At 53.7% G+C, this 25,430-nt stretch overlaps 3 protein-coding genes across 14 annotated transcripts; 1 reads left to right on the top strand and 2 right to left on the bottom strand.

The window, feature by feature from the left end:
* Positions 1-484: 484 nt before the first annotated feature.
* Cfl1 (cofilin 1) lies at positions 485-5,035 on the bottom strand. Its single transcript, XM_006980616.4, has 4 exons — positions 3,769-5,035; positions 1,593-1,900; positions 1,316-1,392; positions 485-1,132 (listed from the first exon to the last, which is right to left on the bottom strand). The coding sequence occupies exons 1-4, from the start codon at positions 3,769-3,771 to the stop codon at positions 1,020-1,022; spliced, it is 501 nt and encodes a 166-aa protein (XP_006980678.1). The 5' UTR covers positions 3,772-5,035; the 3' UTR covers positions 485-1,019.
* Mus81 (MUS81 structure-specific endonuclease subunit) lies at positions 4,997-11,785 on the top strand. 9 transcript variants are annotated; one of them, XM_006980615.4, is made up of 17 exons: positions 4,997-5,878; positions 6,132-6,292; positions 6,381-6,510; positions 7,139-7,224; positions 7,646-7,744; positions 7,879-7,947; positions 8,115-8,200; positions 8,699-8,839; positions 8,977-9,072; positions 9,163-9,284; positions 9,562-9,659; positions 10,400-10,516; positions 10,608-10,703; positions 10,874-11,002; positions 11,079-11,182; positions 11,458-11,541; positions 11,618-11,785. In XM_006980615.4, exons 2-17 carry the CDS (start codon positions 6,158-6,160, stop codon positions 11,682-11,684), a joined length of 1,659 nt encoding a protein of 552 aa, XP_006980677.2. In that variant the 5' UTR covers positions 4,997-5,878; positions 6,132-6,157; the 3' UTR covers positions 11,685-11,785. The 9 variants fall into 9 exon arrangements, 8 of the variants coding, with proteins under 8 accessions (XP_006980677.2, XP_076413222.1, XP_076413214.1 ...); XM_076557107.1 differs by lacking the exon at positions 6,132-6,292 and having other exon boundaries at positions 5,114-5,878; XM_015999089.3 differs by lacking the exon at positions 4,997-5,878 and having other exon boundaries at positions 5,909-6,292; positions 7,628-7,744.
* Positions 11,786-12,671: 886 nt separating this feature from the next.
* On the bottom strand, positions 12,672-20,380 carry Efemp2 (EGF containing fibulin extracellular matrix protein 2). 4 transcript variants are annotated; one of them, XM_042259143.2, is made up of 11 exons: positions 20,253-20,380; positions 19,342-19,459; positions 19,065-19,113; positions 18,229-18,435; positions 16,872-16,994; positions 16,512-16,628; positions 16,267-16,386; positions 14,341-14,460; positions 14,130-14,256; positions 13,738-13,933; positions 12,672-12,963 (listed from the first exon to the last, which is right to left on the bottom strand). In XM_042259143.2, exons 2-11 carry the CDS (start codon positions 19,450-19,452, stop codon positions 12,802-12,804), a joined length of 1,332 nt encoding a protein of 443 aa, XP_042115077.1. In that variant the 5' UTR covers positions 19,453-19,459; positions 20,253-20,380; the 3' UTR covers positions 12,672-12,801. The 4 variants fall into 4 exon arrangements, with proteins under 4 accessions (XP_042115077.1, XP_042115085.1, XP_076413240.1 ...); XM_042259151.2 differs by lacking the exon at positions 20,253-20,380 and adding an exon at positions 20,043-20,168; XM_076557125.1 differs by lacking the exon at positions 20,253-20,380 and adding an exon at positions 19,724-19,832.
* Positions 20,381-25,430: the final 5,050 nt, after the last annotated feature.

Here is a 25,430-nt window from a genome sequence, read left to right as displayed (position 1 = left end):
TGAAATGCTCAAGGCTTTAGTCTAGTGATAGGAGGTGGGGCTCTAGACACCTGGGTCTGAAGTCCTGGGCTGCACCTGGCTGACCCACCCTGAATGGACTCCAGCCACAAGTACAGGAGGCCAAAGGCCCAACTTAAGCTGCCCACAGCACCAATGAACCTGACACTAGGGTGAGCCAGCCACTTCAGGGGGAGGAAAGACAGAGATCTAACAGAACCTTAAAAAGCAGACCACCTGAGAAAACTGTACTGAACCATACGTGGAAAGGGGATCAATAGGCCTCACTGTCCACTATGAAGACCCAATAGCAGTGAGTTTCAGATGTGACACACTCTGGACCCAACCCCCAAGGCACCACCAACCACAGCACCCCACCTTAAAAAGGAGGCTCAGTCACTGGGGTCTGGGCTAGAGGCACAGCACAGGAAAACCACTGATCCTTCCCATCACAGGGTCCCTCCAACCCTAAACCCAAAAAGCCACCTTGTTAATTAGCCTTTTTATTGTTTTTTTGTTTTGTTTTGTTTTAATTGAAGGTCCCTTACTGGTCCTGCTTCCATGAGTGGCCGAGAACAAGGGGAAGGGGAGGCAACCAGCTGGCGAGGGAGGGTCATTTCCACATTTCATTTACACACAGAACTAAACAGACAAGCACAGAGTCACTATTGTGGTTAGAAGTTGGCAGCATGGGATGGGGGGGGGGATGAGGAGTAGGGGTGTCGTTAAAAAAAAAAAAAAGCAGGCTCCCCCCAAACTGGGTGCCTGGGAAGGGACTTGGTCTGCTTCAACCCAAGAGGAATCAGAAGATAAAAGCAGTTTGGGAAGGCCAGAACCGTCAGGGTGGAGGGAGGAGGACGGTCCAGGGGGTGGGGGGGACATTTGGCAACTGGGGTGAAGGGATTACCCTCCCCCTGCTGGGATCCCCCCAGCCCCTCCGGTCTGGCAGGAAAGGGGCAGCCTGCAACACCCATGAGCAGGTCTGGGGCTGCTGGATGCTCCAGGCAGGGGCTGGAGGCGGCTCACAAGGGCTTGCCCTCCAGGGAGATCACAGCGCTGCCACCTAGTTTTTCTGCCAGGGTGCAGCGGTCCTTGACCTCCTCGTAGCAGTTGGCTTGCAATTCATGCTTGATTCCTAAAGAGAAAGAACAGTGAGCAGGAAGCACGGGGTGGGGAGTGTGTGTCTGGGAAGCAGCCACCAGAGCAGATGGAAGGAACAAGGTACCACCCAGGCAGGAGAATGGAGGACCCGTTATTGTCATCTATCCCACACAGCAGTCGTGACTCACAGAAGGGCGTACATAGAAGGGACCCTTACCTGTCAGCTTCTTCTTGATGGCATCCTTGGAGCTGGCATAGATCATTTTGCTCTTAAGGGGTGCACTCTCAGGGGCCCTGAAGACAAAGCAGGAAACTGCTGCAGCTACCCCAGGCAACAGATGACTCAAGAAAGAGAAACCCCCAGGATGCTCAACAGAGCATGGCCCTCATTAATTTTGTTACAACCCTGACCCCCAAACCTAGGCTGATTTCTGCTAAGCTCTTTCAAGAAAGGGAAGAGGTAGCAGGCAGGAGAGCTTGAACAAGGAGCTCACCAGAAGATGAACACCAGGTCCTCCTTCTTGCTCTCCTTGGTCTCGTAGGTTGCATCATAGAGAGCATAGCGGCAGTCCTTGTCTGGCAGCATCTTGACAAAAGTGGTGTAGGGGTCGTCCACAGTCTGCCCCACATCTCCTACCAGGATCTCCTTGCCCTCCTCCAGGATGATGTTCTTCTTGTCCTCACTCAGGCAGAAGAGCACTGCCTTCTTACGTTTCTTCACTTCTTCTGGCGTTGAAGACTTGCGCACTTTCATGTCATTGAACACCTTGATGACACCATCGGAGACAGCCACACCAGAGGCCTGAGGGACAAGCCAAATAATACACCTTGTAAGGGAAAGGATTCTGGGGTATTCTCTCCACTTACAGGAAACCTCAGCCAGCATACCAAAAGGTACACTCTCAGTCACAGAAAACTAGTAATGTCCCTGCAGACACAAGATGCGGTGCCCCCCTCCATACAATTCATCTTCTAAGGACTAGTTGGGACAAACCCCTTTCAAGGGAGAGAGCCAATGATCTATTCAACTCTCCCATTAAAGGTTAGAAACGGTATTTGTTAAAAAGAAAACATAAGCAGGAATGGTGGAACATTTCTTTCCCTGAGTTCCAGGACAGTCGGGGTATCACAGAAACCCTGTCTCTAAAAAAACAAACAAAAGAAAACAAACCTTTGCTAAGTCATGAACACCAAATTCAAAGAATCTGAAGGTTATTGATTGGGTTGACACCACTCAGTCTCTAGATTAAATTGACAACTTAGGGCAGATACAAAAGGGAGACCGAGCACCTGGGATATAGACTCATCTTCGAGAAAGACGGGAAGAAAACTTCACAGACACCAAGAGCTGCTCAACAGTTCATTAAGTTCACCAGAGCCTTCAATACAGTCATCGCATAAACGACACTTCCCCGCCAAGATCTCCCAAATACGAGAATTACAACCCCCAATTAGGGCCCTGGTGGGCAACTCCCTATCACGAAAGAGCGGTGTAGAGCCCTAAAGATCACTGACAAATTAATAGGTCAAGCTGTAGTGCCCCAAATCATCAAAAACTTTCTACTTTGTATGGCCTTGGGGGACGACCCAATCAGAAATCTGTAACCAACCCCCCAACCATGGAACTGCAGAGGAAGCTAGCCACGTGATTCACCCGCTTCCGGAGTAGGCGGGGAAAGGAGATTGGGTTAGGCTCAGGGCCTCCCCAAGAGACACTCGGAACCTACGGAGTCTCAAAAAGCACAAGAATCGCCTTTAGGAATAGGCGTGAGCCCCGCCAGCTTTGAGAGGTAGAACGGGCTATTCACACAAGCATCAGTTTTCCAGGCCCTCAGGCTGAACATAAGAGCTGGGTGGCTTCCGGGCGGTACCCGCCTGGGTCACTTCCCTAAACGCGGCTCCACCCTCGGCCCCATCCGGCAAGGGCCTAGTTCGTCCAAAGCTGCAGCCGGGATGGCAGGGCCCAAGCATGTGCGCACGCGCTGGTGCACAGCGCCGTTCCAGCCCTAGCCCCAAGTCCAGTGAACAGAGAAGGCAGTGTGTAATCGCTCTTTCTAGAACAGGGGCTGAAGGACTCACTCCGCGACTAGCGGTGCAAGGTCCTAGTCTCGGGAGCCAGCGCCTCAACCGGGTCCACGAAGCCCTAGCATCCCCCAAGAGCCCAGATGCCCCCGCCCCTTCCAGACGGCGGCATCCCTGCCACCTGCTGTGGCGACAAACCCATCCGCAGAGGGAGGGTGATGAGAGGGAAGGAACAGCTCTTGGGTGGGGCGCGCGCAGACATCTCGCGCGCGCTTTTCCCTAGCGGCCCCGGGGCAGGGTTTGGATGCCGCGTGCTCTGGTCCAGCGCGCGCCATCAGGAACCGGCGAGCGTTGCCCGAGGCTGGGCACCCTGGACCCCTCCCCCACGGCCAGTGTCCGCGCGGGCGCAAAAGCGGGATGGGGGAGGGGAAGGGAGCCAGGGGGCGCGCGAGCGACGTCCGAATCGGCCCTTCCCAGCGCCCACGGGCGCGCACGCGCGGCCTGCCCTTCAATGCAAGACCCTTAATCTCGCTCGGGGCGCTGGGGGAGGGGACACCGAGAACGCTTCTCCGCCGCCCCCACCCCACCCGGCGCGCAAGCGACTGACCACGAAACCGCCTCCCTCGGGCACAGTGGCCTAGCGCTCACCATGTTTCCGGAAGCGAAAGGGAGACAGGGAGAGCTACAGAAGAACTGAGCCGCCGCAGCTGCTGCCGGGATCCGACTGAACGCGGCCTCTCCCGGCCCCTTCCGTTTAGTAGGATCCGCACAATGAGGGGCGGGGCGGGCTTCCGGCGCTCGCCGCGCGGGCCGACGGGAAATGAAGTCCAAGGATTTTGCACCGCAGAGGCGCTACTTGCGCCTGGGTTCCGCAGAGCCTGGGGCGCGGGGGAGTAGGCGGAGGCCAAGAGGCGGGGCTGCTGCGCGGAGAGGGAGCCCATTGGTGCGGTGGACCAGGAAACGCTTGGCTGAGCAAGAGGCCCATGGCTGGATAAGATGGCCTGAAAATAGTTAGGTCCCGAGTCTCTTTCTTTCCCAAAGTGAAGTGGCTTTCCGTTATTTATGGTTCCCGATGATCAAGATTTTTACTTTTCTGAACCACTGGCTTGGAATCAGCTGCCAAAGAATGTCAAGTATAACGGTGTCTTCAAGCCAGCAGACATGTGGAAAGGCACTGTTGTCTCCTTAGAGGCTGGATGAAATTTCAACAAAGAATAGAATTTTAACAAGGGGGAAATGCTACAATAAACAGTTTAAGAGCAAGCCGGGCAGTGGTGGCCCACACGTTTAAGCCCAGCACTCAGGAGGTAGAGGCAGCCGGGTCTCTGAGTTCGAGGCCAGCCTGGGCTACAGAGTGAGTTCCGGGACAGCCAGGACTGTTACAGAGAAACCCTCCCTGTCTCAAAAAAAAAAAAAAAAAAAGTTCGAGAGTTTTGGTTTTGCTTAAAGACATTTGACAAATTCTTGGGTCAAATATAATTCATGGGGGAAGGGTGGAGAGTTGTGCATTAAAGACTTCTTTACATTTCCTTTACCAGGCGATGAGGAATACTTATTTGAACTTAGCTCTCAAGTCGATAGGTTTATGGTTATTTTAACAAAAACTGAGACAATCTATGGGAGCAAGAGCTTAAAATTAACTGGGCTGGGGACTCCAGGAACATTTCTTTGACCTCGGACAATGATCATGGCCTCACACTGCAGGAAAAGAGGGCAAGGTGGCAAGCAGGTTAGAGGCAAACGAAACTGGGGCCCTTGACCTCCCCTTAAGTCGAATAAAGGGTGTAAATACGCTGCAACCCCCGGAACGAGGCGACTCGCAGAGCATGCCGGGGATTGTAGTCAGAGGCTCCCGCGGCCCTCAGGCTTTACTGCTGAGTTCCAGGCGGCGGCCGAAGCTGGAACCCCCTCTCCCAAGTGCCCCGCCTGAAGAATTGGCTAGCTCCACCTTTTTCGAGCCTCGCGGTTTCCCGAGCAACGGGGGAGGGGCTCCGCAGTTACCCTGGAGACGCACTCCTTCCGCCCCCGGCCGCGGGATGCCCTAGATGTCCTTATTAGGGAATGAGACTCCAGAGGGCGTGCCCAGCCCGAGCGCCAGCTTCAGGCTCCTTATAAGGCTGCCTGAGGAAGGAGGAGGGCGCGGAAAGCTAGCCTGAGAAGAGGGTCGGCCAGTGAGGCGGCCGACGACTTCCGGCATGACAGCTGGAGATCTTGAGCTGTTCCAATCCCTGAACACAGAGACCCCTGTGTTTTATTGACCCTTGTGTCCCTCAACCTGAGATATCCGTCCCCGCCACCCCCCACCCGCAAAGTGCCCACCCTCCACTTTCAGTGAACCACAAGAGCGTCAAGACCCAACCATGTGCCCACATTCGACCTCTCCACCTGCCAGGATGCACCTCATACCACACACACCTCCCGTTCTCTTAGCCTGAGCCTCTGTGTTCGTCCCCGACATTGCACCCTCACATTTCGAGATCGCTCTGCTACTCCTGCCTTACCTTTATTTCATCCCTTGTACCCCTTCATAGATGTCCCAGCCACAGAGACTCTTGCACTTGTGTCCCACCCTCTCCCCCACTTTTCTCAAGCCCCCTTTTTCCAGCCTCTTCTACAGTTCCCTGGAAATAGCCTTATGAGACCTTGAAGCAAGCCAAGTTCAGGCTACGCGTCTCCCCAGCCAGCCCTCCCGGTCACAGGGGGCGCTGTCCGTCTTTTTCATTGTCAGCACAAAATGATCCTGCTCTCGAATTTTGGGGTGAGAGGAAGGGGCGGGTCAAAGCTCTGCAGCCTGGGTGGGGCTCGTCCAAAGGGCTGACGCTGGCGGGGCATGGGGGCGGTCCTAAGGAAAGGTGGTACAGACCTAACCTCCCTGCAGCCTCCTGCTGTGTAGTCCAAAGCGGGGGAGGGGGCATTCCTTCAGCTAGGTTGGAGAGGTCCCACCCTCAATCAGGTGTTCCTATACCAACTGCAGAACTGTCGGGGTTCTAGTCTCAGGAGTTTCTTTTGAGGCTCCAAAAGAGCCAGTCTAGATCTTATGGCAGCACCGGTCCGCTTGGGCCGGAAGCGCCCACTGCCGGTTTGCCCCAACCCACTCTTCGTTCGTTGGCTGACCGAGTGGCGGGACGAGGCAGCCAGCAGAGGGCGCCACACGCGCTTTGTGTTTCAAAAGGTGAGTCCCAGCTGGGTCTTCTGGAGACGGAGCCAGATGGTCCAGGTATCCAGGCTTGATGAGTTCCTTTCTCCCTTTTGCTCGCCAGGCACTGCGCTCCCTCCGACGGTACCCCTTACCTCTGCGCAGCGGGAAGGAAGCCAAGATCCTTCAGCACTTCGGAGACAGGCTCTGCCGGATGCTGGACGAGCGGCTGGAGCAGCACCTAGCTTCAGGCGGTGAGCGCCTCAGGGAGTTAATGATCCCCTAAACTTCCTGGGTGCAGGCTGTGTCTACCTTGGATGCCTTAGCTTCAAGTTCCCCACTCTCAAGTAGTTGCTGTTGGACCCAGGGCTAGTGATTGACGCTCTATTAACCTTGTAGTTCTCAGGTACAAAGCTAGCCGACTGATAAGTGGTGGGTGGCGTTGTGAAATAAGTCTGTAATCCCAGCATTTAGGAGGTGGGGGTAAGAGGATCAGGAGTTCAAGGGTAGCCTGGGCTACTTGAGACTGTCCCAAAAAATGACAAGGGGTTAGGCATGGTGATGCATGCTTTTAATCCCAACACTCGGAGGAGGCAAATGCAGGAGGATCTTTATGAGTTCGAGGCCAGTTAGAGCTTCACCCAATGAGACCCCGTCTCAAGACCAAAACCCCAGTTCCAGAGGATCCACCCCCACTTCTGGCCTCTCCTAGCGTTGCATTCAAGTGATGCATAGACATACAGACAGGCAAAACACTCATACACATGTAATAAAACAGAAATGGTTTCAATACGACACCAATTCACAAAGTGAGCCGAAGCATCAAGGCCCCTTCTGGCATCCGAGTGGGGTGCAGGACTGACTTTCCTCTGTCCTCTGCAGGTGATCATGCCCCCAGCCTACCATCTGGAGAGAAGAATCAAGCCAGTGAACAGCCACCTGCTCAAGTCCAGGACTCCTCAATGCCAGTGAGGATTGGGAAAGGAAGTAGAAAGCTAAATGGGAGGGCTGAGAGGAGGACTTCTTGGTCTGAGGGATTTAACAGCCCTGTGTCCAGCTCTTACTGATTTAGACTGGCCTGGGACAGTCTCTTGCTCTCTTTAAGAGACACTATCTTAATTTGAGACAGCTGTAGATGGAGTTCCAGAGGAAGCTGCTAAGTGCTCCGGTTCAGAAAGCTGTGGGATTTCTACAGTGACTTTGTTCTCCAGTTGTGGAGGCTGGAGGCTGGGCCTGACACATACCCCCAACCCTTGCCCCTGCTCTGGCCACGGTCACATTCCAGATTCACAGGGCTTTGTAGCATCTCCCTCTCCAGGCCCATGTAGCCTGCTGAGACCTCAGCTGACACTTACAAACATTTGAATTCAGAGCCCTGCTGTCTCTCAGGTTCCCACCCAGCCTCAAGCAGGAAGCACTGGTGGCTATTGGCCAGCCCAGAACTCAGGTGCCCGTGTGGTCCTGCTGCAGCTCTATAGGGAACACCTGGTAAGTGTCTCTCCAAGTCGGTTGTGTGGGGGAGGCCGACTCACAGAGGTGCCTTGGCAGTGGTCCTGATGGCCACTCCGTATCAGGTTGAGGAATCCTGCCCTGAACCTACCCTCTTTCTACCATGCTTTCAGAATCCTGATGGCCACAGCTTCCTTACCAAGGAGGAGCTGCTGCAGAAATGTGCCCAGAAGGCCCCCAGGGTGAGCATCCAGCTGAGAATGGGCAGGGAGAGACCGCTGCGGTCTTCCTTCATGGCAGGCAGCCTTGGTATGAAACCTGATCCAATGATGGCATATGGCTAGCGGCACAGGAAGTTTAGGCGTGGGAGAACTAGGGCCTCTCTGAGGGTCTCCTTTCCTTTTCACAGGTAGTTCCTGGAAGTTCGAGACCCTGGCCTGCCCTCCGAGGCCTCCTCCACAGGAACCTGGTCCTCAGAACACATCGGCCATCCAGGTGTGGGCAAGCTGCAGGGAGCACTGGAGGCAGGGATGGAGCACATGCAGGAGTTAGGCCCTTCTTAGGCTCTGTAATTACGGAGCAAATCTCAGACCTGGTGCTGTGAGGCTGAGGCAGGCCAGCCTTCCCACTGAGAGCCTGAGGTTGGAGGACCTGGAAAGTATGAGCAGCTGAGGGGAAGGATGAAAGGTCTGGTATCAGAGCAGGGAGCTGTGCAAACATTTGACATGTCTTAAAATTTGGCCGATTAGAGATGCCAGAGTATTCTAGGGAGGAGAGTGTGGAGCTGAGTGAAAATAGGGGGGCGGAGTTGTGAGGCATGTGTTGTGAAGCTGAAACAGCATTAGGAGGTCCTGAGGAAGCTGAGCTGAGGGACAGGGAGGAAGAGGACGTGGGGAGCCATTGAACTTATACCAAGGAGGGTAAAGCTCACCTAGCTTGGGGCAGCAGAGCTTGCCAGGTATAGAGGATAAAACTGGCTTCTCCACCTCCCAGGTACGCACTGACACCAGAGGGCCTGGAGCTGGCCCAAAAGCTGGCCCAGGCAGAAGGCCTGAGCCCTCTGAACATTGGCATCAGGCCAGAGGAGCCCCGTGGAGAGGAGTCAGCAGCCCCAGAAGCCGCCATGTTGGAACCGTAAGGAAGGAAGGGAAAGTGGGGGCAGCCATGTCTCAGGGAGCGCTAACTGTTGAGCCACAGTCGCCCGTGAGCTGTGGGGGACTACCCTGGCACTGAGGGTTCTGGCCTTATGCACAGTCCCCATCCCCTCACAGTGGCACCAGTGAAGGTGGCATCCAGCAGCCACCCCTGGAGCTGAGGCCCGGTGAGTACCGAGTGCTGCTGTGTGTGGACACTGGAGAGACCAGAGGGTGAGTGACGTGGGGGCAGCCGAGAGAACAGCTGGAGGGGTGGAGAGCACAGGCTTGCCCTGACCTGGGCCTCCTTTCTTGAAATACTAGGGCAGGACACAGGCCAGAAATGCTGCGAGAGTTACAGCGGCTGCGTGTGCCCCACACAGTACGGAAGCTGCACGTTGGGGACTTTGTGTGGGTGGCACAGGAGACCAGGCCCGGAGACCCAGGTAAAGGGTCATGGGCAGGCATCGGAGGCCGCCGTGAGTGGGTTGGGGGAAGACAGTAAGACTCTTCTTTTTTTTTTTTATAATTTATTTAAATTTATTTTATGTGCGTTGGTATGAAGGTGTCAGATCCCCTGGAACTGGAGTTAGAGACAGTTGTGAGCTGCTATGTGGGTGGTGGGAATTGAACCCGGGTCCTCTGGGACAGCAGCCAGTAGTACTCTTAACCACTGAGCCATCTCCAGCCCCGACAATAAGACTCTTTTTGACTTCTTGGCAGCAAGACCTGGGGAGTTAGTCTTGGACCACATTGTGGAACGCAAGCGGCTGGATGACCTCTGTAGCAGCATCATTGATGGCCGTTTTCGAGAGCAGAAGGTGCCTTAGCCTGCTCACTCCTTACCTCAGCCTAGACAAAGCTGTTGGGTGTCTCAAAGGGGAGTGCCAGAGGCCTCCAGCCATTCCCATTTTGAGCCCCCTTTAAGCCATGCAGGTACACAGTAGGAACGCAAGGTTTGCTTGGCTGGCCTGAGAAACTTAAAGACGCCTTGAGTACCTATCCCTGGAGATCTCAGATAAACAAGAGGCAGACCTCTAGGATTGGAAATGCAGAAGCGGGGCTCACCTAGGGTCACAGAGGCTAATAACAGGCCAAGGGTGGCTCGGAGGACGTGTATTGTTCAGAGGTTCACGGCCTTCCTACAGCAGTCATAGCAAGAGCCTGTGTGGAGTATGGAGGCTCCTCTAAGACAGGCAAAGAGCCAGGAGACTGTAGGATCGGGGTCTCCTTCACACACACACACACACACACACACACACACACACACACACACACACACGATTTGTGATATATAATTTATTTTATGGTGCATTGCCTGCATGTGTGTCTGTGCAAGGGTAAGGGTGTCAGATCTTAAGAGTTACAGACAGTTGTGAGCTGCCATGTGAACTGCCATGCTGGGAATTGAACCTGGGTCCTCTAGAAGAGGAGTCAGTGTTGTTAACCACTGAGCCATCTCTCCAACCCTGTCTCCTTGTAATCTTAATGTGATATGACGGCCAGCCCAGACTTGTAGGCATTCGGGCCTGACCCACCCTGCTTCTGCCTGCCTTCCCAGTTCCGCCTGAAGCGCTGTGGCCTGGGACACCGGGTATACTTGGTGGAGGAACATGGGTCTGTCCACAACCTCAGCCTTCCTGAGAGTACCTTGCTGCAGGCTGTCACAAACACCCAGGTGAGCTGGAAGGGTGGGGAGGGGCAGGCTGGCAGATTGTGTAGTCCATGGATTAGGCCAGGAGCCACCTCCCTTGGGTGCTCTTCTCCAGGTCATCGATGGCTTCTTTGTGAAGCGTACCATGGATATTAAGGAGTCAGCTGGCTACCTGGCTCTTTTGACAAAGGGCCTAGAAAGACTTTATCAGGTGAGCAGATGCCTCCGACCAGCACTGGGCCCTCACCTGGTCTTTGCTGCCCAAGCAAGGAAAGGTGGGTGAGATCCTGGTTTCTCAGGTTTCCCACTGAGGCCCAGGAAAGGAACAGCTGGGGGTTAACCCTTAGAGCCTCCCCTAGCCTCAGTCCCCTCTTCTATCAGGGCCACACCCTACGCAGCCGCCCCTGGGAAACCCCAGGGGATGCTGAATCAGGAACAAGACCTTCTACAAATCCTCTCTGCTCACTCCTCACCTTCAGTGACTTCAATGCAGAAGCCGTCAAGAATAAGGTACCACCCTTGCCTTGCCTCTGCTTAGGTGACCTGGTCCCAGATCACCCCTAATATAGGCCACTCCCAACCCCAGGCCCAGTCTGTGCGAGAAGTATTTGCCCGGCAGCTGATGCAGGTGCGTGGACTGAGTGGGGAGAAGGCTGCGGCCCTGGTGGATCGGTACAGCACACCTGCCAGGTACACCCCAGAGAGCCGCTGGGTTCCTGTCCTTCCTGGGTGGAGGTCAGCTTCACCAGTGCTTCTGGAGAAGCTTGGCTCTGTGTGGGAGCCTTGGAAGGTTCTGTCCCAGCGTTTCCCAGGAAGGAGGAGGGCAGGCAGGATGAAGGGGGCCTCTATCACCAGGATCAGGAAACGTGCAGTGTCCAGATTCCTCCACTCTAGGCTGAACCCTGCCTGCCTTAGCTCTCATGATGCTGGCCCAGAGAGTCAGCCATTGTATGCCCTACCCCCAGTCTCCTGGCTGCCTATGACGCCTGTGCCTCCCCGAAGGAGCAGGAGATGCTGTTGAGCACTGTCAAGTGTGGGCGTCTGCAGAGGTAAGGGTAAGACAACCTGGAGAGAAGACGGGGTGGCCCGAGGCACTGGGCCAACCTTCCGATTCTCTTCTTGCAGAAATCTGGGGCCCGCTCTGAGCAGAACCCTGTTCCAGCTGTACTGCAGCCCCAGCCCCCTGACCTGAGCCACCCCCGAAGACACACCCCAGCACCCATGTCTGTCTCCGTGCAGGCTAGTCAGCCTTTTAACTGGGATCCTTTGGGCTAGAATAAAAATCTAAACGTTTGTGGTCTTAGGAGTTAAGGAAACAATGCCAGGGGCCTTATGAAATATGCAGGGACTGGGAGACTACACCTGCAAGCCTGTGGCTTTTGTTTTGTGGTATTGGTGGTGGGACCCACAGCCTCATGCATGCTAGGCAATTCCTCTTCCACACAGCAATGAGCTGCAACCTTGCAGTGTTTCCCTACCCCCTCTTAAAACCCAGGGTGGCCTGGAATTCCCAGTCTTCCCAGGCCCACCTTCCAAGTCCTGAAGTTAAAGGTGTGGACTACTATGCCTGGTCTGTAGTGTTGTTTTGTTTTGTTTTGTTTTGTTTTGTTTTGTTTTAAGGCAAGCTCCTGGCTAAACATAGTTGTACACAGTTATAATAAGCACTTAATTTGTGTTAGCCCAGACCCTATGCAAAAATGAATCGATAATGCTGCTTAGGTGTTGGGCATTCCCTGGTCCAGGAGATGGAGTCAGTGGGGCACTGTATCTTTGAGTGTAACTAAGTGACCCCCGATCAAATAAGTTTCTTTGACAAAAGGCACCACAACTTGGGATAGAAGGGTGTTCTCAGTCCAGGTGCCTCATTTTGGTGATTGGAGAACAGTAGGGCTCGTCCAAATGTGCAGTTTGGGGTAAGGCTAGGATGGTAACCCCAGACCTCCTGGCCCTGACCTGAACATGGTTTCTGGGGCCTAGCCTCAGCCAAGCTCTGAGTTAAAGCCTGAAGTGTACACTCCTTAGAACTCCCTGCTCAGGGTGATTATGAAGGATGACTCTTGGCTCTGGAACCTTCTCAGCCTGAATGCAGAGAGGACCCTTGGGGTGAAATTTGCCTGCTGCTTTCACAAGCCCGGCCCCTTCCCAGGCTGAGGTTACTCACCCACCTTGGCCACTAGGACTCCTTTCTCCCTTTATTGTCCTTGTCATTGTCTCTTTAAGCAGAACAGTCACCCCTAAACCCCAGGCTCCTTAAGCTATGGGAGGGAGAAAGAAAGGGGCCCCACCCAACCCTTCCCTGAGGGTCTCCTTCAGAAGGCGTAGGCTCCCACAAAGACGGTGAGTCTCAGTACGGAGCTGGCCCGGTAGCTCATAAGAGAGTTCATGGTGACCATCTCCAGGTCCAGCACATACTCCCGGGGTCCTGTCACTGGCCTGGCAAGAACCAGCATGGCACTGACATTGTTGATTTGCTGCAGAACATAGAGCTTGTGTTAGCCTAGGAGCCAAGACCCTGCTCCAGCATCAACCCCCTGTCCTGTGGCCGTCAGGCTTGGAAACGGTCTGACCAGGTTGCTGCTCAAGTTCTCATCCACCTCTGACATTTCTCTTCCCCTCCAGTGCCCAAGTCCCTGCCCCTGGTTCTCCTCTGACCCTGTCCACCTCGATTTTCCTCCATGACTACCTGATGACTCAAGTTTTGGAAATGATGGGCCTTGGGTGACATAGGCTGGCCCACTTCCCCCTTCAAAGGATTCAAGTCTCTGTCTCTGTCTGTCTGTCTGTCTGTCTGTCTGTCATGTTTTGGGGCTGGGGAAGGAACTACGAGCTAGAATGGTAAGCACATGTTCTGCCTTGGTGCTGTGCCACCAGTCCCAAAGCAGTTCTGAAAGGAGAAATAAGTTTTGATGCCAGACACCTCCATGCTGGAGACAGCATTAAGGAGCATGGGTTCAGGGTCCTCACACCTACACCAGCTGTCTTCCCTTGCCAGCCATACTGGAGTCTCTGATACCAGCCCTGCAGGAACTGTGTTTCCTGATTTCTGGATAAGGATGTCAAAGCCAAAGAGGAGAAACCAATACTGGGACTCAAACCCCATTAATCACTAGAATTGCCTGGAAATGTAGAGATCTCTGACTTCCGACAGGAACCCAGCTTCCTGGGGCAGCTCCCATTTAAATGGCTTGAGGCCTTCTATTTTCGATTAGTCAAGTCAACTGGATGTCAGCAGAGAAGCACCTTACCCTGATGTAGAAGTCCCCTTGAGTGTTTCCAGCGCGGATCTGAAAGGCGTTGTAGGCACCAGGGTAGACAGAGGTTGCCTGGATCTGAAACACGTCGGCAGGCACACTTCGCTCCGAGGTGATGCTCATGTAGCGGTGTACAATGGATGACGGTTGTTCTCGACACAGGGGGTTGGAGACAGGGCAGAGGCAGCGGCTAGAGACCCCAAGACATGTTGGGAATGAGGGCCCATTTCCCAGATACCCACCTCCTAAAGAGGAAAACCCAAGCATGGAAGACTATAACTCCCATGAGACATCATGGGGACTCACCAGCCTGATTAAACCAGTTAGCCCCCACAGACCTCTGGGAATGGTAGTTACCGCTGGAAACTGCCATCAGGTTGACTCACTTGTCCGACACTTGGACATAGGGCTCCACACAACGGTTGGTGTCCACGCAGCGGTAGCCCCCATGGAAGTTCACACAGGTTTGGGACTCAGAACACTGGTGTGCACCTGATTCACACTCGTCAATGTCTGTGCCAGGGGAGGTGAGGTTGGACTCTCGGACCGAGAGTAAGGCTACCAGACTAAAAGCCCACCCACCGGAAGCACCCGTACCTTGGCAGAGCCTCGTGGCCAGCAGCTGGTAGCCTTGTGGGCAGTGACAGGAGAAGCGGCCTGGCTCGTTGACACAGCGATACTGGCAGAGGTAACTGGAGTAGCTGCACTCATCGATATCTGAGGGAGGGTGGGGATGAGGACCCTGGGCCAAAGGCAGTCTGCACAGCTGAGTGCCACAGACACTGAGAGAGCCCAGCCCCCCGTAAGGCTGATGTGGGAAGAGAGAAGGGGTGAGATAACCCAGTAATGCTCACGGGGGGCTGACTGTTTCAAAGGAGGTCAGAGGGGCTGGGGATGTAACTCAGTGGTAGAGTACTTGCCTAACACGCTGGAGGCGCTACGTTCCATCCCAGCACAGAAAGGGAGAGGAAAGAGAAAAGAAAGAAGACAGACTTGGCATGTTGCTGAATGTCTATAATCCCAGCACTTGGGAGGCAAAGGCAGGAGGATTATATCAAGTTCAAGGCCAGCTTGTCCACACAGGGAGTCCAGCCAGGATTATATGGCAAGTTCAAGGCCAGCCAGGGCTACATAACAAGATCCTGCCTCAAAAAACAAATGGGGTGCTGGGTGGTGGTGGCGCACACCTTTAATCCCAGCACTTGGGAGGCAGAACCAGACAGATCTCTGTGAGTTCGAGGCCAGCCTGGTCTACAAAGCAAGTTCCAGATCAGGCTCCAAAGCTACACAGAGAAACCCTGTCTCGAAAAAACAAAACAAATGGGGTGTTCGATCACGACACTTGGGAGGCAGAGGCAATCATATCTGTTTGAGGCCAGCCTGGTCTACATAAGAGACTCTAGGCCAACCAAGGCTACAGAGTTGAGACCCTGTCTCAAAACAAGAACAAGCAGACCTTTCAGCTCACAAGAGAACTCTTTCCCAGGACTTTAAGAATATTTAAGAAACAATGCACCAGCCCAACATGGTGGCCCATGCCTTTGATCCCAGCACTACTCAGCAGGTCTCTGTAGGCTAGCCTGGTCTATATAGAGAGCTTCAGGATAGCCAGGGTTATATAGACTCTGTATTAAAAGGCACCAGGACTCTAGAGGCCTGGATCTAAGTCCTACTAAGTGGTTCTAGGAAAGGTCCGTTTCCATGCCAGTCAAATGAGCGGGCTGGACTGGAGGAGCGCTCCAGGCTAACCTGCAATCTGCAGCCAGAATACCCGACTTCTGCGGCCTGTGCACGCCACATGCAGCACGCTGTCTCTTTGTTTTTGTTCTTTTCACACAACTGAGCATCAACGATACGTTTCACAGCAGAGCATAAAATAAATGGAGGGCATGCCAGGTAACATGGTGAGAGGCCTGGGGTCAAGCCCTGGCCCCATCTCATCTTTTCTGTCTGAACTTTGACAAATCACTTTCCTCTGTAAGTGGAAAGATGAAAATCACCATTTTCTCTGGCCTTTCTGCTTGCTTTTTTACAATCCTGTCAACACACCTGGAGGAATATTAGTGTTTGCAAAAATAAACCATCATTGACCAGATTCAATGAGACTGAGCACGTAAGTTATAAACAAGTGGGTGTCCCACTTTTGCTGCCTGAGTTGACAAAGCCTATTATCATGGTCCCTCTCCGTATTCCAAATAACCTGTTTACGGTAGAAATGTGCCCAGAAAGAAGAGAGATGTGTCCTAGTGCAGGATTCCAGTGTAAGTCAACTCAACTTCCAGGAAGACGGGCACTCACATCCTTCCCTGTCTCCCCAACAAGCTTCAGTAGGGCCTAACAACCCATCCCCACCAAGCTGGGAGTGCCCAGCAACCAGCTCCGGATGGAGGACATGAAGGTCTGTAGGTGCAGAGAATGAGACATGGAAGCCTCAGGCAAATGACTATGTGCCTGGAGTTGGGCCATTACGTTGCAAGTCCTGGGGGACCAATGCACTACCCGGTAGCACACGCAGACTCTCACCACTGCAGGAGAAGCCATCCCGGTGCAGCTCATAGCCTTGGTTACAACGACACAGGAAGGTCCCATAGGAGTTGAAGCAGCGTTGCTCACATGGGGCTCCCATGTCACACTCATTCACATCTGCGGGTGCCAGAGAAAACAGGTAAAAGCAGAGGCAGAGCCCAGAACCCACACGCACACTCGGGCTCAGGAAGGAGATCCCGCCCCCATCCCACACATCTCTGCCCAGGACCCCAGAGCCTCACCCACACAAGAGCGGTTGTTAGGTCCCAGCTGGAATCCTGGCTCACACTGGCAGCGAAAGGAGCCTGGCAGGTTCACACACCGGTGCTGGCAATAGCGGTAGCGACACTCATCTATGTCTGAGAGGGAGGCAGGGGAGGGAGAGCAGGGCACGAGTCAGGCGGGGCCTGAGCAGCGGCGGAAGCCTCTGCAGCCTTGCTCGGCTTGCCCGAGAGCTGAGTTGAGCCACCCACACTGCATCTTCTGTGTCTGGTGACAGGAGGGCACCAGTAGCAGAGGACTGGGACAAAGATAAGGCATTAGGTCAAGAGCCAGACCAAAGTCACAAAACAAGAACTGGGAAAGCCATCCTCTGAACTCACCCACACATTCCGGCCCAATTTTTCGGTAACCGTCAGGGCAGGTGCACTGGTAGGAGCCAGGCAGGTTATGACAGTCCTGGCTAGGGCGACAGTCATGCAAAGCCTGGGCGCACTCGTCCACATCTGTGAGAGACACCATTCAGCCCTTACCGGAGTCTCATGAGTTACTGACCATGTCAGGCACCTCATTTTAGGAGGAGGTGGCCCATACTGGACGTCATTCGCATGGATGCATGGGTAGTTGGCACCAAAACATGAACATGTGACACAGACCCTCTCAACAGCACAAAATACAGCCCACCAGGGGGCCACCAGGAAAAGCACCCACTAGGTGAGCATATAAAACAAAGCCTTGTAGGGTCTGGTGGCACACACTTTTTATTCTAGCACTCGGGAGGCAGAGGCAGGAGAATCCCTGTGAGTTCCCAGCCAGCCAGAGCTACAGAGTTCCAAGTCAGCTAGAGCTGCATAGTGAGATCCTGTCTTTAAATAAATAAATATAAACAAATAAATAAAGATTTGTCCATTTACATCCCTCAGCTGACTCTAGACCAGGATCTTCCCTCCTCCAAGGCCAATGGTCCTGGTGGAGGCTGGGAGCAGAGCTCTTGCAGGTCTGCACAGGAAGTGAGGGGGCCCCTAGGGACTTCCTGGGCCAGCAGACCATGCACTGGGCTGCAGCAGGTGAGGATTTGGATATCTCTCTGAGGAGCCAGAGTCCTCTCTCAGCAAGGAAGGAGCATGAAGTCTGCAGTATTTAGTGTGGAAAATTACCTTATTATTTTGTTAATTCATTAATGCTTTTGCGATAGACTCTCATGTAGCACAGGTTGGTCTCAAACTCTTTATAATGACTGAGGATGACCTTTAATTTCTGATCTTCCTGCTTCTGCCTCCCTAGTGGTGGGATTTAAAGTGTGCACCACATTTGTTTTATGTGGTGAGGGGATCAAGCCCAGAGACTCTGTCTCAAAACACACAGCACATACACAGCTGGGCAGTGGTGGCGCACGCCTTTAATACTAGCACTCAGCACTTGGGAGGCAGAGGAAGGCAGATCTCTGTGAGTTCTAGGCCAGCCTAGTCTACAGGATGAGTTCTAGGACAGCCAAGGCTACACACAGAGAAACCCTGTCTCAAAAAACCAAAAACCAAACCAAAACAAAAACAAAAAACAAACAAACAAAAAAGGGACAGTAGAAGGATTAAAACAAATATCAAATATGAAGTATGTTGGGTGATACCACGATAAAAACCTGTTACTTTGTACACTAAATACAATTAATTAAAAAAAAAAAAAAAAGCCTGGTAAGAGGTCTGGAAGGCTAGGTACCAGCCAGCATGGCTCCCCACTTACCCACACAGCTCTCCTGTTCATCAGGCTCATAGCCTGGTGGGCAAGGGTTGGGGTGCTGAGCAGGAGGCACTGGCGGCGGAGGCCCTTCACCATGTAGATCATTGATGACAGCGGCAGATCGAGGCAGACACAAATAGCCCCCATAGTGGTTGATGCATTTCATTTCACCTTTGCAGGCCTCGGGGATGGTCAGGCACTCATTGACATCTGCAGAGAGGGGCCTGCTGGGCACAGCCAGTCACCTGGGCTGGCCCTGGAGGTAGTGGGAGGCAGAAGCCCAACTTGGCCTTCTCTAAGCTGAGCAACAGAGCAAGGCTTTCTTTCTCTCTGCTCAGCAAACTAAGGCTGCTGACCCAGAACCCCTCCCAGGGATTTGCAGGACTGGGAGTAGGGCCACCTATTTCCTCTGCTGTCCCTATTCTCCTGCCTCCAAGGGAGTTTCCATTCCTCCTCAAAACCCTGCCTTTACCTCTGCCCAAGAGTAATTTGCGGGCCTCCTGACCCCCAGAGTGTACAGCTCTCCCAGGCTGCACTGGGATGAAGAGCTGGGCTAGGAGAGTCGAGGGCAGTTCAGGGAAGGTGCGAGCATTTCCCTCTCTCTGGGCAATCGCCAGGGGCTCTCTTGCCTACTGCAGATTAGAGGCTCAGTCTGCTGGGCTTCTTGAAGGGGTAGGGCTCCTAACTGAGTGGCACAAGACAACCCTGGCTGGCTTTGGCTAGCTGGACAGTGAAAAGGCCCTCGGGTTCCTGCAGAGCTCTAGGAGACAGGGTTTCCCTGGGAAACAATGGTCCCCTTCCCGGTTCCTGGAGATGGCCAGTACCCCGGGCATACTCACCCCGGCAGTGCTGGCTGTCTGCGTCCCACTCATACCCGTCTGTACACTCCTGGAAGGGAACCCGATGTGGCCAGTGACCACCCTGGCAGTCTCCTCCAACTAGCCAGGCCAAAACCAGGGCCTGAGTCCAGTCATACTCAGGTCAGCTCCACACAATGGCCCCCAGCCTTCCACCAACCGAGCAGGGGAGATTCTTCCCCAGGAAGCAGCCACCCCGGGATCCTGGTCCCGCTATCTTTCCCATCCCATCCCAAGCTGGTGGCCCCACGGTCCCCACCGTGTAGCTGTCCGGCTCTTCGGAGTCCTGTGGAGACGCTGCTCCCAAGAGCAGCAGCAAAAGCGCCCAGAGCAGTAAAGACCCGGGGAGGCAGGAGGCAAAAGGGAGCATCCTGGGGCTGGGAGGTGGTGGGCAGGGGTCAGGGGCCTCTGCCACGACACCCCCCATTCCCTGTATCAGGAAGGGAAGCCTGGGTTCCCAGCTGTCTCGTCTCGGGACTGTGTGGGGAGCACCAGAGCCTTCCAGAGCAGGCCCCGCAATCCCGGAGCGCCCCGCCCCGCCCCCGCCCCGCGAGTCCTGGAGCGCAGGCCTCTCGGCTTCGCAGCGCGGACTCGGCCCCTCGCGCCACGGCCCGCGCCCTCCCTCCGCCGCGGCCACTCACTCGTTGCCTCCGGCAGTGCCTGCGGGCGGACGGACGGACCGACCGCGCAGCTCACTGGACGCGCGGCCCCAGGAAGCGCCCCCCGCCCGCCCGCCCGCCGCGGCCCACCCCGGCGCCTCCGCCCGCCCTTCGGCGGATTCCTGAGTCCGCGCCAGGGGGAGGGACCCCGACCCCCCGGCTTCTCCGCCCGGAGCCGGCCACAGGCCCCCACCCGGTCCCCCGCGGCGCCGCCTGGAGCCGCCTGCGGGCGCCTGGCCAGAGTTCCCCCAAAGCTTGGGTCCTTGGGCAACTGACCTTGATGTTTGGCCCCCAAGCTTACCTGGTGACCCCAGACCCTCGCTCAAAATGTCATCCTGTCCACCTAGAGCCTACCTAACCTGGGCCCCCAGAACCGCATGCTGCGCACTCGCACCTCGGCTGGAGCTAAGCAGCCAGACCCTGATTCTGCGCCTCTCAGAACAAACTAGGCATTTAATTCTCAAACCCCCAAACCCTGCTACTTTGAGAGTTTTAGCCTGTGCGCCCACACCGTCACTTAGATGGTCTCAAAACTTCATCCAAGGGTTCCCGACTCTGGCCCAGGCATACAATTAATTGTCCAGCTCCCTCTGCCTCGCTCTGCTCGGGCACTTCTTCCCGAGCCTGCCTGCGCTGAGCCACACCAGTGTGGGGGAGAGGGCAGCAATTGTCTTGGCCCGAAATGAATGGAAGCCCCCCCCCCCGGGGGGGGGGACGAGCTTGAACTTGGGCACGGAGGACACTAGGGCCCGGTGCCAGCCCTTTCCCGACCCTCTTCCCACCCAGGTCCCCCACCCAGTTTCCGCCTCTGTCCCCAACAGAGATCATGCCTGGAGGGCGGAGTCTGGGTGCCTCGAGCTCCCAGGAAGGGGCGAACGGGCGGGACTTCGCGTTGCCCACGTCTCGGGGCGGGACTAGACGGGAAAGGACTGCGTGTCCAGGGTTCCCTGTGCCTGGCCTATCCTGCTTGCAGCAATAGCCCGACCTTCCTTTCCCTTACTCAACCTCTTCCCATCTTTTTTTTTTTTTTTTTTTGTCTTTTTGAGACAGGTTCTTACAAAAGAGCTCTGGCTGTTCTGGAACCCACTATGTAGACCAGGCTGGTCTTGAACTCACAGAGATCCAGCTGCCTCTGCCTCCCAGGTGCTGGGATGAAAGGCATGCGCCATCATGCCCAGCTCTGCCATGATTTTTTTTTTTAAAGCTGCTTCCTTTCATTTAATCGTCTGTGTGTAGTATATTCTTGTGTGCCTATATGCCGGTGCGGGCTATTGCTCTCCACCTTATGTGTTAAGACGGTCTGTCACGGAATCTGGAGTTCACTGTTTCAGCTAGACTGGCTGGCCAGTGTGCTCCCAGGGCCTGCCTGTCCCCACCTCCCAGGTCCTGGTCCAGCACGGGGGGGGGGGGGGGGGGGGGGGGGGGGGAGACACACACGGGACAGACAGCCATCACCACCACAATTGGCCTTCATGCCAGTGCAGGGAGGGGATCTGAAGTCAGGCCCTCATGTTCTGTGACAAGCACCTTACCCCAGCTTTTTAGAAAAAATTATTTACTTTTAATGACATGTATATGTCTGCATCTGTGTACAGGTATGTACACCTGAGCGCAGATGTCCGCAGCGGCCAGAGGTGTCCCCTAGACCTGGGGTTACAGGCAGCTGTGGGCTGCCTGACGTGGGTGTTGAGAACCAAACTCAGGTCATCTGAAAAAGGAATACTGGAGCCATTTTTCCAGCTCTGTCTTATTTATTTTGAAGCAATAGAGGGCTAGGGGTGTAGCCCAATAGTACCCTGCTTGTTTATCAGTTACCAAGACCCAAGGTTCAATCCCAGTAACACAGACAGACAGACACACACACACACACACACACACACACACACACACACACACGTAGAACAAAGCACAGAGAGGCAAAAAAAAAAAAAAAAAAAAAAAAAAAAAAAAAAAAAGAAAGAAAGAAAGAAAAGTGTGGGGAGCAGATGAAGTCCTGAGTGAAGGTGTATTATCGATGTTAACATAGCCATGTCAAGGACCCCGTCCATAAGACCTGTGGGAATGGCAGGGCCTTCTCCCGGTCAGGCTCAGAGGAATGGCAAGGCCTTCCGTGAGTGTGAGAGTGCAGATGCTGACAGTGTGTGCATTTTGAAAGCCCAGATGATTGAAGCCTGAGATGGCTCCCCTGCAGAGACCCCCCAAGGAGATTAGCTAACTGTCCTCCCTCCACTCAAGTAATAAACTGGCTGGGTTTCCAGGCTGCTGGGATGTCTCCCTCAGAACACATGGCCCACCAGGGCCCCAGGTTTTCAGTATGCACGTCTGTTATTTCTTCATTCCCCATTGCCCAATCAGGCCAATCTCAAAGCCCTGCTGGTGGAAACAGGAAAAGAAAGAAAAATAAATAAAAGAAAAAGAACCTGGCCTGGTGGAGTAAGCTTTTAATCCCCTTGGGAAGGGGAGGCAAGCAGATGTCCAAAGAGAGACCCTGTCTCAAATATATAAATACATACACACACACACACACACACACACACACACACACACACACACACACAAAATATTAAAGGTAAGTTGCAGCTGGGCAATGTGGTGCATGACTTTAATTCCAGCACCTGGGAGGCAGAGGCAGGTATATCTCTGTGAGTTCAAGGCCTGCCTAGTCTAAAGAGTGAGTTCCAGGACAGCCAGAAGTACATAGTGAGACCCTGCCTGGAAAACAACAACAAAACAAAAAACAACAACAACAAAATCCCAAAACCAAAAAGATAAATTGCACAGTGATTTACATCTCAGTGAATCTGTTTGTTCTTGCTGTATGAAACAGGGTCTCATATAGCCCATGCTGGTCTGGAACTTCCTATGAAAACAGGCTAGCCTTGAACACCTGGAAAGCCTCGTCTCAGCTCCCATGTACTGGAATTAAAGGCATAAGCCACTATAACCACCTACTAAAGCTGTTACTAATGCAAATTAAAACTCCTGACTATCCTGATTATCAAGATCTAACCATCCCAGGCACTGGCCAGGACACTCCACATCCTCTTGTGAAGCCAGAGCTAGGCTATCACTGTTCCTCCACAGACGACAGGGGCTGACAGATTGGTCCCAGGTGCCACCAAAGTAACAAGAACAACGTTAGAACTCAAGTCCCCCTGACTCTGAGACTAAACCTTGTCCCATGTTAGAATGAGAAGGAGCTATCACACGAACACCTGGCCGGGCTCTTGGAGTGTCATCCCCCTGAAGAACTGGTGTCGCCCTTCAGAGGCACTAAGACCCAGAGGGAGACGACTCAAAGCATAATTGATGACTCCAACTTGGGCAGGAACCTCTGATTTTGCACCATTAAGCCCAGGTCATCCTGCCCTTGGAGCTGCCTTCCCAAAGGCTTCCTCTGCCCTCTGCCACCCCAGTGACTGCCTACCCTCACTGGATTGGCATCAAGTCCCTGTGAAACTTCCTAGTTGGTTGCTTTCTCTTTCCTAAAACATAAATGAGGTTCCTGGGCTCGTAGCCCGGCCCCGTCGCTTGCTGGGCAGGAGAAACAGGACAGACATGAGAAAGCGATCACGAGGGGGAGAGCCGTTCATTCATTTTCGTGCTTGTGAGTGGCCCCCGCTGATCACAGGTGCCAGGCACCAAGGACACAGCACTGTCCAAAACACATCAGACCTGTCCTTGCAGAGCTCACAGTTGAGAGATGGAAGGGACAGGGAAAAGGCCCCAGTCCCTTCCTTTCAGCCTTCCACAAGACAGAGCCTGAATGACATTGGATGGCACCTACACGGGACCCACACAGCACAAGAGCCACTTGGGGGCATGTGATTGGGCTCCAGGGCCATTGGGCTAGGCATCTGTGGACATCCCGTCCGCTGTATTTTAATGAAATCAGCATTATTTTTCACTTGTTTGTTTTCCTTTTTTTTTTCTTTTTAAGCATTATTTTTAAATTTATTTATTTAATTTTAATGTGCATTGGTGTTTTGTTTTGTCTGTCGGGTCTCCTGAACTGGAGTTACAGACAGTTGTGAGCTGCCCTGTGGGTGCTGGGAACTGAACCTGGGTCCTCTGCAAGAGCAGCCTGTGTTCTTAACCGCTGAGTCATCTCTCCAGTCCTTTCAGCATTATTTTTTAAACAGTCCCTCAGCTTACTGTCCCAGGGAGAGATATGGAGAACATAACAATTCTGAGACAATTCCTAAGAAAGAGATGAGGTAGGAAGCGTGTAAATGGATGCCTCCCAGGGACAGACCCCTCCACCTTCACCTCACCCACAACCCCTGGAAAGCCAGCTCTTTGCACTTATCCCTGGTCCTGGCTGCTGTTGCCCGGTCTGGGGGGTGCAGGGGGGAGCAGCCCAAGGCTCCACTCAGAATGGAGGCAGCAGTCAACAGGTATGAGGGTGCTGCCCAGTCCCGGACCACACACGCTTTGGGCTTGATTTTTCTGTGATACTTTCTGCTTTCTCCTCATTCGTAGACCATGTCGAGGAAGAGAAACGGGACAGAAGCTGACTGCAAGTTTTCAGTCAACTAACACACACTGACATCTGTAATCTATCAGCTTTCCGTCATCCAATACACACCGACGTCTGTAATCTATCAGCTTTCCGTCATCCAATGCACACCGACGTCTGGAATCTATCAGCTTTCTGTCATCCAATACACACTGACGTCTGTAATCTATCAGCTTTCCGTCATCCAATACACACTGACGTCTGTAATCTATCAGCTTTCGGTCATCCAATACACACTGACGTCTGTAATCTATCAGCTTTCGGTCATCCAATACACACTGACGTCTGTAATCTATCAGCTTTCCGTCATCCAATACACACTGACATCTGTAATCTATCAGCTTTCCGTCATCCAATACACACTGACGTCTGGAATCAAAGTTCTCAGGTCTAAGCAGGAAGATCTGGCATTGAAGGTCTTCCTAAGGAGTTTAAGGCCAGCCTGGGCTACATGAGACTCAGTTCCTTCCCTCACAAAAGAACCCCCAAACTGCCTGGTATGACAGCACTCGCCTTTAATCCCAGAACAGAACTCAGACAGAGGCAAGTAAATATTTGTGAATTTAAGGTTAGCCTGGTCTACACGGATGTTTTAGAGCAGCCATAGTGAGACCCTGTCTCAACAGCATCAAATGAACAAAACAACCCAAACTGACTGAATACTCATTGAGCCTGCCCACATTTCCGGCTGGTCTAGACACAGACAGACTGGATACTTCTGTGTGGTTGGGAGATGAGTGGGCAGAAGTGTGAAAAGGCTCAGGGGGCTATAAACAGTTATGCCCAGGGCTGGGGTCTCAAGCGGAGAAGGTTTCTTAAAGACAGTGGCCTTATGTTGACTGGGGTTCCCAGGAAAAGCAAGACTGAGTCCCTAAAGGATACGGACCACCACTCATCCCTGACTGAACACCAGGCACATGTAGCTTATCCTGTCTAGGCTTTCCATCCCAGCGGTGATGTTGATATCTTCACTGTCCACTTGGATCTACCCCCGTCTCCTTAAAGAGGGATTTGTCTTTATGTCCCCAGAATGGTCTGGAACAGGGTAGCCAAGAGCTGCTATTGAAAAGAAGTTGGTGGGGGACAGCCAGTCAGGTGGGAGGAGGGTCTACCTCTGCCCCACGCCTGGTTTCCCCTCGTGGTTTCTCCAGCTCCGCCCTTTCCAACGTG

Source organism: Peromyscus maniculatus, chromosome 1 (assembly GCF_049852395.1).
Source record: "Peromyscus maniculatus bairdii isolate BWxNUB_F1_BW_parent chromosome 1, HU_Pman_BW_mat_3.1, whole genome shotgun sequence".
NCBI classification, from domain to species: Eukaryota; Metazoa; Chordata; class Mammalia; order Rodentia; family Cricetidae; genus Peromyscus; species Peromyscus maniculatus.
The sequence above is the reverse complement of the archived record's forward strand: the minus strand, read 5'-3'. Positions and strand labels throughout refer to the sequence as shown.